This window comes from Macaca fascicularis, chromosome 10, assembly GCF_037993035.2.
Source record: "Macaca fascicularis isolate 582-1 chromosome 10, T2T-MFA8v1.1".
NCBI lineage: Eukaryota > Metazoa > Chordata > Mammalia > Primates > Cercopithecidae > Macaca > Macaca fascicularis.
Genome location: NC_088384.1, coordinates 118,042,913 through 118,055,717, shown reverse-complemented (window position 1 = coordinate 118,055,717; position 12,805 = coordinate 118,042,913). Strand labels below are relative to the sequence as shown.

Sequence of the window (12,805 nt, the reverse complement as noted above, 5' to 3'; positions counted from 1 at the left end):
CTTCTTATAGAAAATTCAGAAAGGGAGCTGGGTTTGGTGGCTCATGCCTGTAATTCATCACTTTGGGAGGTCAAAGTGGGAGGATCGCTTGAACCTAGGAGTTCAAGACCAGCCTGGCCAACATGGTGAAACCCCATCTCTACGAAAAAATACAAAAATTAGCCGGACATGGTGGTGGGTGCCTATGGTCACAGCTGCTCAGGAAGCTGAGGTGGAGGATCGCTTGAGCCTGGAAGGCAGAGGTTGCAGTGAACCGAGATCACGTCACTGCACTCCAGCCTGGGAGACAGAGCGAGACTTGTCTAAAAAAAAAAAAAAAGAAAGAAAATTCAGACGAGGTAAAACCACTTGACCTGTAGCCACCGGGCAACAGTGTCACCTCTGCTAATATTTGGGGGGTAGTGGTCCGCCCCATCCTGGGTTGCTGAGGTCAGCAGGCATCACTTTGCCACCCGCCCCCTCCAGGCCCTGACCGGTGCCCAGGGGCAGCTTCTAGGCAGCAGATCTGCTCCCGCTTGCCCCTTCTGTGCCCACATGGGCACCCCTTGCCCACGTCCTGCCCTGTCTGGCCGAGTCAATGCCCAGAGCATGGTCCTGTAGCCTGCTGGGGTTGAGCCGCACACGGGGTCTTCCCAGGACTTCTCACTGAGGGCGTGGGGTACAACGGAAGGAAAGGGAGGAACCTCCTGCTAGGGACAGAGTGGCCCCTGGCCCTCAGGGAGCATGCTCACCATTCTCTGTTGGCTCTGCCTCAGGTGATCCAGCAGCCTCCGAAGCCAGGAGCCCTGATCCGGCCTCCGCAGGTGACGTTGACGCAGACACCCATGGTCGCCCTGCGGCAGCCTCACAACCGGATCATGCTCACCACGCCTCAGCAGATCCAGCTGAACCCGCTGCAGCCAGGTGAGGGCCTCGTGGGTCCCTGGCCACTCAAGACCAAGGGCTGCTCCCAGAGCCAGCTGCCACTGGGCTTTTGTTTAATTGTGGTAAAATGTATATTACATAAAATTGGCCATTATAAATATCTGGTTCAGTGGCATTAATTTCATTTACTGTGTTGTGTAACCATCACCACTGTCAGTATGATTTTAAATGTTACTTACATATTTACCGTGGTTAGCTTCTTTATCTGTAATTATTCTTGCACTTTAAAAACCTTGATGAAATACAGGAAAATAAATGCTTGAGAAGTACAGCTTACACGTTGTACTGTAATTTAGAGTTATTAATCTGAAGTTTTTGGAAACTTTCTTGTAGCTAATTAGGAGAGTGGTAGCTGTGCCCCTGGGCCTGTAAAGCACCAGAGCACATAGTTGATCTAATAAAAGCCTTGTGTGGTTTCCACTGTGTGTTTGTTTTGTAGTCCCTGTGGTGAAACCTGCTGTGTTACCTGGAACCAAAGCCCTTTCCGCTGTCTCGGCACAAGCAGCTGCTGCACAGAAAAATAAACTCAAGGAGCCTGGGGGAGGTTCGTTTCGGTAAGGAATGGGCCTGTGTACATTGCAGGAGTGTGGCCAGAGCGGAGAAGAGTCCAGAGTCCGTGCTGCTGCATTCCCGCCCATGGGTCTTTCCCACATGGCCCTGGTGGCCAGGGGCTCTGAGGCTGCTGCTTCACACTCACTTTGACCTCACGTCGCTCACTTTGACCTCACGTCGCTTACTTTGACCTCATGTTCACACAAGTGTGTTTTCCCGTAGAGTTGACTCAAAGAGGTTTTGCTTCATACACATAGCCAGAAAGTGAATCAACTGTGTTTTTATATGAACTAATAGGAAATTCATTTTTTAATATAGCATAGTATTTTGAGTTCATTGCATTCATAGTATAAAATGCTTCACTTTCCATGTATTCAACTTCAGAACCCTCAGAAAAGCTGTACTGGGCCAGGCGCAGTGGCTCATGCTTATAGTCCCAGCACTATAAGGAGGCTGAAGTGGGAGGATCGCTTGAGCTGGGGAGTTTGAGACCAGCCTGCGCAACATAGTGAAACCTTAACAACAGCAAAAAAATAAAAAATTAGCCAGGCTTGGTGGTGTGCGCCTGTGGGCCTAGCTACTTGGGAGGCTGAGGCAGGAGGATCACTTCTGGCCAAGAGTTAAGTGTTAACAGTGAGCTATGGTTTTACCACTATATGCCAGCCTCAGTGACAGAGTGAGACCGTGTTTCTAGAAGAAGAAATGCTGCTTTGCCTGGGCCTCCTGGAAAGCAGCTGGTCTTAGCATTGCCGTCAGGGAGGTGCTTATGGGACCTGAGCAATGGGAGAGGCTTGGAGTGATCTCTGTTGTGATCAAGGGGTGGTGGAGTTGTGTGTATTTCAGGAAGTCTTACTCTGCGTTTTCCCTTTCCCAGACACTTCGTCGAACCTAAAGGCATCAGGCAGGGCATAGCAGGCCTGGGGAGTAGCTGTGGCCTGAGCCAAAGTCCAAGCCTGAGCAGGGAGAGATGGCCAGCCTGCCTGGGCCCAGCGGGAGGCTGATACCTCCGTGAGGAGGGAGGACACTTAGGGACGTACACGGGTGAAAGGATCAAGGCTGCGGGAAGCCTTGGTGTTTTGCTGTCAAGGAGTCAGCGACCTGGCAGAAGGGATGAAGGAGAGCGACCCCTGTGGGCTGGCTCAGGATTGGAGTGCTGACGCAAGCCACTGGGTTCCAGCGTGTGTCGGCAGGCATGGATAATCATAGGTCTTGCCATAAGTTTCTAGCTTTGTCCACTGCTGGGTCCTGGGAACAGTAACGCCCCAGTAGCACTGAGCACACCTAGTGCTCAGATGACGTCTTCTAAAAACCATTTTCCACTAAAATGACGAGGGCTCCTGAGAGAAAAGACTGATTGCAGGGCTGGGATAAGGAAATACAAGATGAGCAGAGACCGTCCTGTGTCAGAGAGCAGTGGACATGGGCATGACCTGGACGTGGATGTCAGCAGAGTGGCCTCCGTCCCACGGCTGGGTCCCACAGCCGGAGCCCTAAGCTGTGCAGCCCAGTCACAGTCCGTGACTGCCCGGGATGCCAGGCCGTGGCCAGACCCTGAGTGAGCACGTGGAGCCTGTAGGAGGACTGGGCATGAGAACTGCTGTGGAGCAGCTCCCCGGGACACAGCGACCCCGGGAGATGGCAAGCAGGTCCCCGGCCTCGTGTTCAGAGCCCACTGCTGGAGGCGGCAAGTGGAGGCTGCGTGCATGTGGAATTCCCAGCAGGACTCTTAGCCCATGTCTCCTCATGAGGGGCTTGAAGTCAGCCTGGAAGAGGACGTTCTGCACACAGCTGGCCTGTGCCTTCCAGGTGTCAGGGGCAACCCAGGAGTCAGAGAGGCTGAGGAACCTTCCAGCTCGAGGAGCCGGACAAGACGTGGCAGCTGCAGGGCGCTGGGATTGGGATGTGGACTGTCCTGCAGGGAGAGGCGCTGCTGGGACCAGGGCCCATGGGGGCGGGCCTGGGGAGGGGTCATTCATCATGGCCTGGTCTCAATGGCACCCTGCTTCTGGAGGGGACGCCCTTGTCTGTAGGAAACGTACGTAGAATGTTCTGGGTGGAGGAGAGTCAGGTTAGCAACTTCCAGGTGATTCAAGAAGAAATTGTGCGTACTGTTCTTCCAACTTTTCTGAGCCTTTAAGAAGAATTTAATGCTGCCTCTGGCTTTGAAAAGCTTTGCATGGATCAGACCCCCGGAAGTCCCTGTGCTGCTCCCGGCTCTGCTTTCTCTGGACTTGAGTCCCCTGCGCATCTGTGTGTAGATTAACCCGGCGCCAGTTCACAGCTCTCCTTCCGCAGAATGGTCAGGCTTTCCAGGAAAGCAGCGAGGCACCCTCTTTGCTGTGGCAGATGCAGCAGGTGCAGGCACTTGGGAGGACAGAGGCCTGGCCTCGGCGCGGCCCTGCCTTCCACGTGGGGTTTCCTGCCCTTACCACCCCAGCCCTCCTCCCGATGAATTCCTTGTACAGTTAAAACGATCTTTCCTTCTTTCCTCAAGGGACGATGATGACATTAATGATGTTGCATCAATGGCTGGAGTAAACCTGTCAGAAGAAAGTGCAAGAATATTAGCCACCAACTCTGAATTGGTGGGTACGCTAACGCGGTCCTGTAAAGATGAAACCTTCCTCCTCCAAGCGCCTTTGCAGAGAAGAATATTAGAAATAGGTATGTTGGTGTTTAATCCCTGACTCCTTATTAAACAGCAGCGCTGTTGGAGCATGGAGCTTCAGGTGGGCACACCTGATACCTGGTCATGTGTTTTGTCTGAGTTTGTGATTTCCACATGGTTGCTGGTGGTGGTTCTTGGGTAAAGTGTGGGTACCACTGCCTTCCACCCCACCAGCCTGTCTGGGCTGCCCTTGGGTTGTATAAAAGCAGTAACTGCCGGATGAGAGATTAGCCGTAAAGAAAGAACTGTGCTTAATGATTTTAAAATCTGTTTTTATTGCCTGACCTTTAGGTAAAAAACATGGTATAACGGAATTACATCCAGATGTAGTAAGTTATGTATCACATGCCACGCAACAAAGGCTACAGAATCTTGTAGAGAAAATATCAGAAACGGCTCAGCAGAAGAACTTTTCTTACAAGGTAACAGGCTGTTTGCCTAGGAGAGTGTCTTTCTGTTGTTGGCCCCCACTCTGCTGGCTGGAAGCCTCCTCTCCACACCCAGGCAGAGGGCGGTGGGTCCCAAGTGCCCCCATGTTCCTTTTGAATGTGTTTTGGATTTCTTATAGGACTAGATTTTGGGACGACTTCTTTTTGAGACAGGGTCTCACTCTGTCGCTCAGACTGGAGTGCGGTGGCACAATCTCGACTCACTGCAGCCTCCACCTCCTGGGTTCAAGTGATTCTTGTGCCTTAGCCTCTCAAGTAGCTGGGATTACAGGCACACACTGCCACACCCAACTAATTTTTGTGTTTTTAATAAAAGAGACAGGGACTCGCGATGTAGCCCAGGCTGGTCCTGAACTTGCCTCAAGTGATCCTCCTGACTTAACCTCCTTAAGTGCTGGGATTACAGGCATGAGCCACTACGCCTGGTGGGTTTTACCTTTTGGAAGGTGATCCTATTCACTCTGTGGGCACCTACCTCTCTCCCTGGGCTGTGGGCTGAACTGGCAGACCCTGAGGTGCCGCAGCCCTATTCTCATGAAGCAGCTCTTGTAAGTAAAATGTGCCCTCCTCACCAGCAGTCACATGAACACTCTTCCAAGGGCACACGGGGTGAGGTGGTGCCTGTTCCCGTAGCCAGGAGGCAGCGCCTTTGGGGCAGCACTGAAAATACACACACTCAGCCCTTGCTGTAAAAGTAGTTCTGTGTTGCTGCAAAAACGGTAAATGTTACTTAAAAAATCAGACAGTATCGGCCGGGCGCGGTGGCTCACGTCTGTAATCCCAGCAGTTTGGGAGGCCGAGGCGAGCGGATCACGAGGTCAGGAGATCGAGACCATCCTGGCTAACATGGTGAAACCCCGTCTCTACTAAAAAACACAAAAAAAATTAGCTGGGTGTCGTGGCGGGCGCCTGTAGTCTGAGCTACTCGGGAGGCTGAGGCAGGAGAATGGCGTGAACCCAGGAGGCGGAGTTTGCAGTGAGCCGAGATCGCACCACTGCACTCCAGCCTGGGCGACAAAGCGAGACTCCATCTCCAAAAAAAAGAAAAAAAAAAAAAAATCAGACAATATCAAAGTGCAAAAAAGGGACACTCTCCCCCAAGTGTGCCCCGAGACAGCCAACACGAGACTTCGTTCTGTGGACGGGGGCATTGATAGAGCTCTCGGGTGCAGCATCAGTGAGGTGGGAGGGTTGGGTCCTCGCCAGATTGGGACTGGACGGAGGGGGAGGGCGTTGTGCACGGATGGTCCAGTGGTGCTAGACATCCCCTTTGCTTGCTGGGCTCTCAGATTTATGACAAGCAGGATTTTAACTTTCTTCATAGGATGACGACAGATACGAGCAGGCGAGTGATGTCCGGGCACAGCTCAAGTTTTTTGAACAGCTCGATCAAATCGAAAAACAGAGGAAGGACGAACAGGAGCGGGAGATCCTGATGAGGGCAGCAAAGGCAAGTGCTGGGTATCTGCTGCTGTTGTCTGGGCCCCTCCGTCTTGGGCACAACCTAATGAGCTCACTGAGTCGCTGGGGTTTCAGGTCGTCAGAGCATGTTTTGGGCTGTCCTTGAAACAGAGGCGATGGGTGCTGTCCCTGGAGCTGCAAAGAGAAGCCTCATTCATCCAGCACGAGCGTAGATGCTTGAAAAGCAGGGCTGCTTAAGATTCCCAGCACCTCACGCTGCACACAGTCACACCCAGGTGTGAAGCACATATTTCTAGAGCCCCCTGTGTGCACTGGACTGGACTCTTCACACTCATATTGCCCTTGTTCTAGAACATTCACAGCCAGGCGAGGCGCCTCCTCATTCATAGAGTCAGACAGGAGACCGCAGTTCCCCGGGGATGGGGGTGGGTACTGTGGAGTGGGAGGGGCACTTGCTTCGATCACAGCCACAGGCTGTCCCATCCCTGGTGTGTGGGGCAGGATGGCAAGGAGCCGACGAGACCCATTCTGCTCACCGTCATCTGGTCACATCAGGTCAAGTCAGAGCCTGCGATTGGTAGATGTGTTTCAAAGACTGTATCTTCTTCTTTTTTTTGTTTTTTTTTTTTTGAGACGGAGTCTCGCTCTGTCGCCGGGGCTGGAGCGCAGTGGCTGGATCTCAGCTCACTGCAAGCTCCGCCTCCCGGGTTTACGCCATTCTCCTGCCTCAGCCTCCTGTGTAGCTGGGACTACAGGCGCCCGCCACCTCGCCCGGCTAGTTTTTTGTATTTTTTTAGTAGAGACGGGGTTTCACCATGTTCGCCAGGATGGTCTCGATCTCCTGACCTCGTGATCCGCCCGTCTCGGCCTCCCAAAGTGCTGGGATTACAGGCTTGAGCCACCGCACCCGGCCGACTGTATCTTCTTAAATCCAAATGTTACTGACTTCTCAAGAGTACTAGCTTTTTTCATGGTGTGTGATGTAAATTCTCATCTTTGGCTATAAGCATTTAACAAATTTGCTATGCATTCTTTCACATTACCTAGGTGTTATTGTATAGTGAATAAGATAACACATTTGTTAAATGATAAACATTTAGTTCATAACTTACTTTTCTTTTCTACCTCTTTCAAAAATAGTCTCGGTCAAGACAAGAAGATCCAGAACAGTTAAGGCTGAAACAGAAGGCAAAGGAGGTGAGCCCTGTTAGTCGTGGGCGCTTTGCTGTGCACTCTGATGCCCCACGGGAGGGGGCTAAGGAAACTGGCACGTCTGTTCGATAGGCATTTGTGTGTCTATTTGAAATGTTTGCCAAGTTTAAATAAATATCATGTCAAAGGTATTTTCCTATGCAAACGGTGTCCTACTTTTAAATTCAATGGTGACTTCCCTTTGGGGGGACATTAGTCTCTGTGCTTTTGACTTGCATATATTTTCTGAGAGTTTTAAGATGAACATCTGTTGCATTAAAAAAAAAACTTATTTTTCGGATTATAGAATATGCTTACTATTGAAAAAGTCAAAACATTAAAGAAGTTACGATTTAGGAAACTACAGAAAACTCTTTAGTATTTCTGTATTACTTTTGTAGTAGGTAAAAAACATGCAAGAAATGATGCTCCTTGTTTCCTTTTCAAAATAAAAGATGCAGCAACAGGAACTGGCACAAATGAGACAGCGGGACGCCAACCTCACAGCACTAGCAGCTATCGGGCCCAGGAAAAAGAGGAAAGTGGACTGTCCGGGACCGGGCTCGGGAGCAGAGGTACAGCAGCGTTGTGGGATCGAGGTCCTGGGGAGCCATGGGGAACATCTTCGAGCCACCTCTTCTAGGGAACGGACGCACACAGGGGAATTTGCTTTCTCACCATTTACGTGTTGTCTCACCTGTTCTGGAATATTTGTTTTACACTTGACATTTTAAATCCAAATCAGCTTATCTGTGGATATCACATGAGCTGAGTCTTTTTCATGAGGAAGTTTGATTACCGTGATGAGGTTTAGGCTGGATTTGAAAAGGATGTGGGGAAATTATAACTGTCAGAAGAATGATCTGAATAGGGGTCTTGCTGACTGTTCTTGCTGCAGTGTCTGTGTTTCAGATAAACCCCTGTAGGAGAATGAAGGGGAAGAAGTGCCGCCTGCTGCTGTTTGTCCAAATTCCATTAGTTTCTCGTCTTGTTTGTGGTTGTATCTTTTACTCTAATAATTATAAACCCAGCCTTAACATGTTATTTTTGCTTTCAGCTGTCAGTTGTTTTTTCAAGTAAAGTACAGGAAGAAAGAAAACGGTCTTTTATGTTTCCCTCCTTATTTGCCATCTGTGGTACTGTCCATTCCTTCCCATGGGTCCATTTCCAGCTGCCACCATTTCCTTTTGGCTTGAAGGAGAGCTGTTGGGATTTCCTGTGGTGCAGGTCTACTGGTGATGGATTCTCTGGTTTTGTTTACTTGAAAATTGTATTTCACCCTCATTCTCTTTTTTTTTTTTTTTTTTCTTTGAGACCGAGTCTCACTCTTTTGCCAGGCGGGAGTGCAGTGGTGTGATCTTGACTCACTGCAACCTCTGCCTTCCAGGTTCAAGCAATTCTCCTGCCTCAACCTCCCGAGTAGCTGGGACTATAGATGTGCGCCACCACGCCCAGCTAATTTTTGTGTTTGTAGTAGAGATGGAGTTTCACCATGTTGGCCAGGATGGTCTTGATCTCTTGATCTCATAATCTGCCCGCCTCAGCCTCCCAAAGTGCTGGGATTATAGGCGTGAGCCACCGCACCTGGCCTTCACCCTCATTTTCAAAGGATATTTTTAGTGGTTACAAAGTTCTGGGCTGATTGTTTTTTCTCTTGCAAAACTTTTAAGACCTTGTTCCACTGTCTTCTGACGTCCTGCTGTAATTTTTAATTTTTTTAGATGCAGGGTCTCACTGTGTCACCTAGGCTGGAGTGCAGTGGTACGATCATGGCTTGCCGTAGCCTCGACATCCTAGGGCTCAGGTGATCCTCCTCCTCCCGAGTAGCCGGGACTACAGTGTTAGGTGCATGCCACCATGCCTGGCTAATTTTTGTATTTTTGTGTGTTTTTTTTTTTTTTTTTTTTTTTTGTAGAGACAGGGTCTCACCATGTGGCATGGGCTGGTCCTGCTATAATTTTTAACCTTGTTTCCTGTACGTAGTATGCTTTGTGTCTCTGGCATGACTTTCAATCTTTGTTTTGAGACGTTTGTTCTTTATTTTTTAGAGGTTTGTCTGTGTTGTGTTTAGAGGTTTGTCTGTGTTGTGTTTCACTGTGATTCTCTGGATATTCAGCCTGCTTCAGGTTCTCTGAGCTTCATAGATCTGTAGGTCAGTGTCTTTCATCAAATTTGGAACATTCTGGCTAATATTTCTTCAAATGTTTTTTTCCAATTCAATCTTACTTTCTTTTGCTGGGGCTCCAGTTACACGTATGTTAGACCTGTCAATGCTGCCCTACAGGTCTTTGAACCTGTGTTCCTGGACCTCAGTCTGTGTTCTCTCTGTTTTCCAGACTGGAAGATTTCTACTGATGTGTCTGCGAGGTCCTTGGCAGATGGACTTCTGCCATCTTCAGTTGAAGGTTCCATTTGTTAACGTATTTTGGAATTCTAAGATTTCCATCTAGTTCTTTTTTAAAGTTTATGAGTATTTGCTGAAATTCCCTATCTTCTCACTTATTGTGACCATATTTCTCCTAATTCTTTGAGCATATCATTAAAGCTGTTTTATAAGGTTTTTGTCAAGTTCAACACCTGGGCCATCTCACATTCAGTTTCTCTCGACTGCTGTTTTCCTTGGCCTTGCACACTTTCTTGTCTCCTTGCATGTCTCATGGTTATCTGCGGAGAGACTGGACTCTGTGATCTCCCTTGAAGAGCTGATTCTTGCAGGTGGTTGGGTTACTGGCTAACCAGCTTAAGTTTGTGTGGCTTTGTTTTTCATTTTGTCAGTAAGGCTCTGGGGGAAAACTCAAGGTGTTTCTCAAGCCCCTTTAACTTAGTGGGATTTAAGTTGCAAACTCTCTTTCCTTTCTGGGTTTGGCTTTAGGCTTTGCTAAGGTAGGTCTTACTCTAGGGTGTGATCCTTACTTACAAGGAAAGGTCTTGCTGCTCAGGCGGGCTAGACTCCCATGCTTCCCATATTTCTGGTCTCCCATGCTTCTGGACTCCCATGCTTTTGGACTGCTCCCATGCTTCTGGTCTCCCCCCATGCTTCTGGACTCCCATGCTTCCCATGTTTCTGGTCTCCCATGCTTCCCATGTTTCTGGTCTCCCATGCTTCTGGTCTCCCATGCTTCTGGACTCCACTCTACTCTGCCCCACCCCTGGCTTCTCTGTTTCACTCTCAACACCGTGGCAGCTGCTGTCTGATGCACATTGGACAGTCTTGCACCGCTTCTTGGTGTGCAGGTGCACTCTGAGACAGGATCAGGGTAATGACCTGATGAGGGCAAGCTCCCCCTCCCCACCAGGGCTGTTGGAATCATGTAGGTGGGATGTCCCAGACCTCAGGGCTGGGGCTTGCCTGCCCAGATGCTAGCAGTGACCTCTGAGAAATGGCTGCCTGGCGTGGAGAGGAGGGACTCCAGGTTTAACAGACACTAGAGCTTTGGCAGTATGGCATCCTAGAGGTTCAGAGAAATCCCTCCTGGTACAGTACAGGTTAAAATGTCGGGTACAGTGTAGGAAGAAAATAAAGATCTTGTCTTTATAAACTCATGCATGAAATGTAGATAAAATAGGGGGATTCTTCTCTGGGTCAGAAATAATAAAGTACAGATTCCCAAGGCTAACACGGGCTCTGGCCACTGTGCGGCTGGGAGTCTTGGCCTGGGACGGGCCCCAGCAGGAACCTGTACTCAACTGGGCCTAGGCCTGAGAGCCCACTGGCTGTGAGGCCTGCAGCCCACACTGCAAATGTAGTTGTAAACCAAGAAAGAATTGAAATTCTGAATAACAACAACATATATTGAGAAGAGTACTTACAGTTAAGGACTCCTAGTATTTTGTGGGGAGGTGAAAGATATTGATTAGCCTTTTTTTTTCCTGGATTTCTTTTATGGTTAACTGAATTATCAGAGGCGCAGATCTTGTAGCCCATCATCAGTTCAAGAAGTAGAATGTTGTAATCCCAGCACTTACGGAGGCCAAGGTGGGTGGATCATGAGGTCAGGAGTTCGAGACCAGTCTGCCAAGATGGTGAAACCATCTTGTGTCTCTACTAAAAACACAAAATTTAGCTGGGCGCGGTGGTAAGCGCCTGTAGTCCCAGCTACTCAGGAGACTGAGGCAGGAGAATTGCTTGAACCCGGGAGGCGGAGGTTGCAGTGAGCTGAGATTGTGCCGTTGCACTCTAGTCTGGGCAACAGAGTGAGACTCCATCTCAAAAAAAAAAAAAAAAAAAAAAAGCTAGAACGTGCCAGTCACCTGGGAGACCCCCTACCTTTATGTGCCCCACCACATCACAGCTACTTTTACTTCCCCCGCAAAATAACTGCTGCTCTGACTTTATGGCAAAGCCAGAAAGAAACACCAGGACATGACAGTCCCCAGTTGTGCAGCCAAGACACTGGTTAGCCTTGCCATCCTTTCCCATTAAACTTGACTTAAAAGGAAACCAGAATTTAAAATTTTAAAAAATTTGTAGGTCCTTCCCACCCCTCCATCACTTTCTTTTCCTTACAACTTGTCAGTTGAAGGACTGGATTGTTTGGCCTGGAGTGTGTCCTGTGTCAGGCTTACTGGCAGTGCCCTTGTGTTGCAGTTCTGCCTGTTCCTCTGTCCTCTGAACTTCCTGCGTGTTGGTGGCTGGACCCAGAGACTCCTTCAACTCTGGCTGAATCCCTGCGGCAGGACCGTGGGTGCTGTTGTGCCCCCTCATCGGGAGGACACAGGTCTGGGCTGTGCACTCTGGGGGTGGTGGCTGGTCATGCTTCATGCCTAGGGTCACCAGTCCCTTGAGGTTGGAGATGGCGACACTCTTAGTCTGTGAGTTCTTTCTCACTTCCTCGTCGGGATATTCTTTTGGAGACTCTTCCTCCACTACTGTTTGGCCGCATGGTGGGTCCAGCTCATAGAGGAGACGCAGGGTAAATGCTCGCATGTTTCCTTCCATATACCCAGGTGAAGATAATGAATCAACTGGTTGTCATCCTCAGAGGGTGACCAGTAGTTTTATGTTTTAGTGTATTGTTTTTATTTTTTATCATTGTAATCTCAAGGACTTGCACATAATCCATCTATTGCAGTACTCATTTTGGTTGCAGTTCAGACTACGCCATCCTTGGCCAGTGGAAGCATCTACAGATTGGTTCCTGAGTCACGCTGGGACATGGGGCTGATGTCTTTGCCATCTGGACGTTAACGTGTGTTAGGCTCACCTTACACCTTTCCTGTTTCAGACTGAAAATAGTCATTTCTCTAGGAACTGGTTTCTTCTAGTGGGAAACGGTGTTTGAAGACCACTCACTGGGACTAGGGATGTCATTGCCGCTGGGGTGGGTGGCCTTTTCAGTGAACAGAGCTCGGAAACGTGGTAAAAACAGGGTCTCGGCCAGGCATGGTGGCTCACACCTGTAATCCCAGCACTTTGGGAGACCAAGTCGGGCAGATCACAAAGTCAGGAGATCGAGACCATCCTGGCTAATGCGGTGAAACCCCGTCTCTACTAAAAATACAAAAAGAAATTAGCTGGGCATGGTGGCGGGCGCCTGTAGTCCCAGCTACTCGGGAGGCTGAGGCAGGAGAATGGCGGGAACCCGGGAGGCAGAGCTTG

At 49.4% G+C, this 12,805-nt stretch overlaps 1 protein-coding gene across 2 annotated transcripts in view; it reads left to right on the top strand.

The window, feature by feature from the left end:
* Positions 1-12,805, top strand: part of TAF4 (TATA-box binding protein associated factor 4) — a 107,811-nt gene that overhangs the window by 60,394 nt on the left and 34,612 nt on the right. For both annotated transcript variants that reach the window (XM_045363248.3, XM_005569687.5), the window contains 7 exons: positions 756-903; positions 1,364-1,478; positions 3,971-4,140; positions 4,436-4,566; positions 5,918-6,043; positions 7,156-7,212; positions 7,662-7,781. In XM_045363248.3, coding sequence (XP_045219183.2) covers positions 756-903; positions 1,364-1,478; positions 3,971-4,140; positions 4,436-4,566; positions 5,918-6,043; positions 7,156-7,212; positions 7,662-7,781 — 867 coding nt within the window. The remainder of the gene's footprint in view (positions 1-755; positions 904-1,363; positions 1,479-3,970; positions 4,141-4,435; positions 4,567-5,917; positions 6,044-7,155; positions 7,213-7,661; positions 7,782-12,805) is intronic.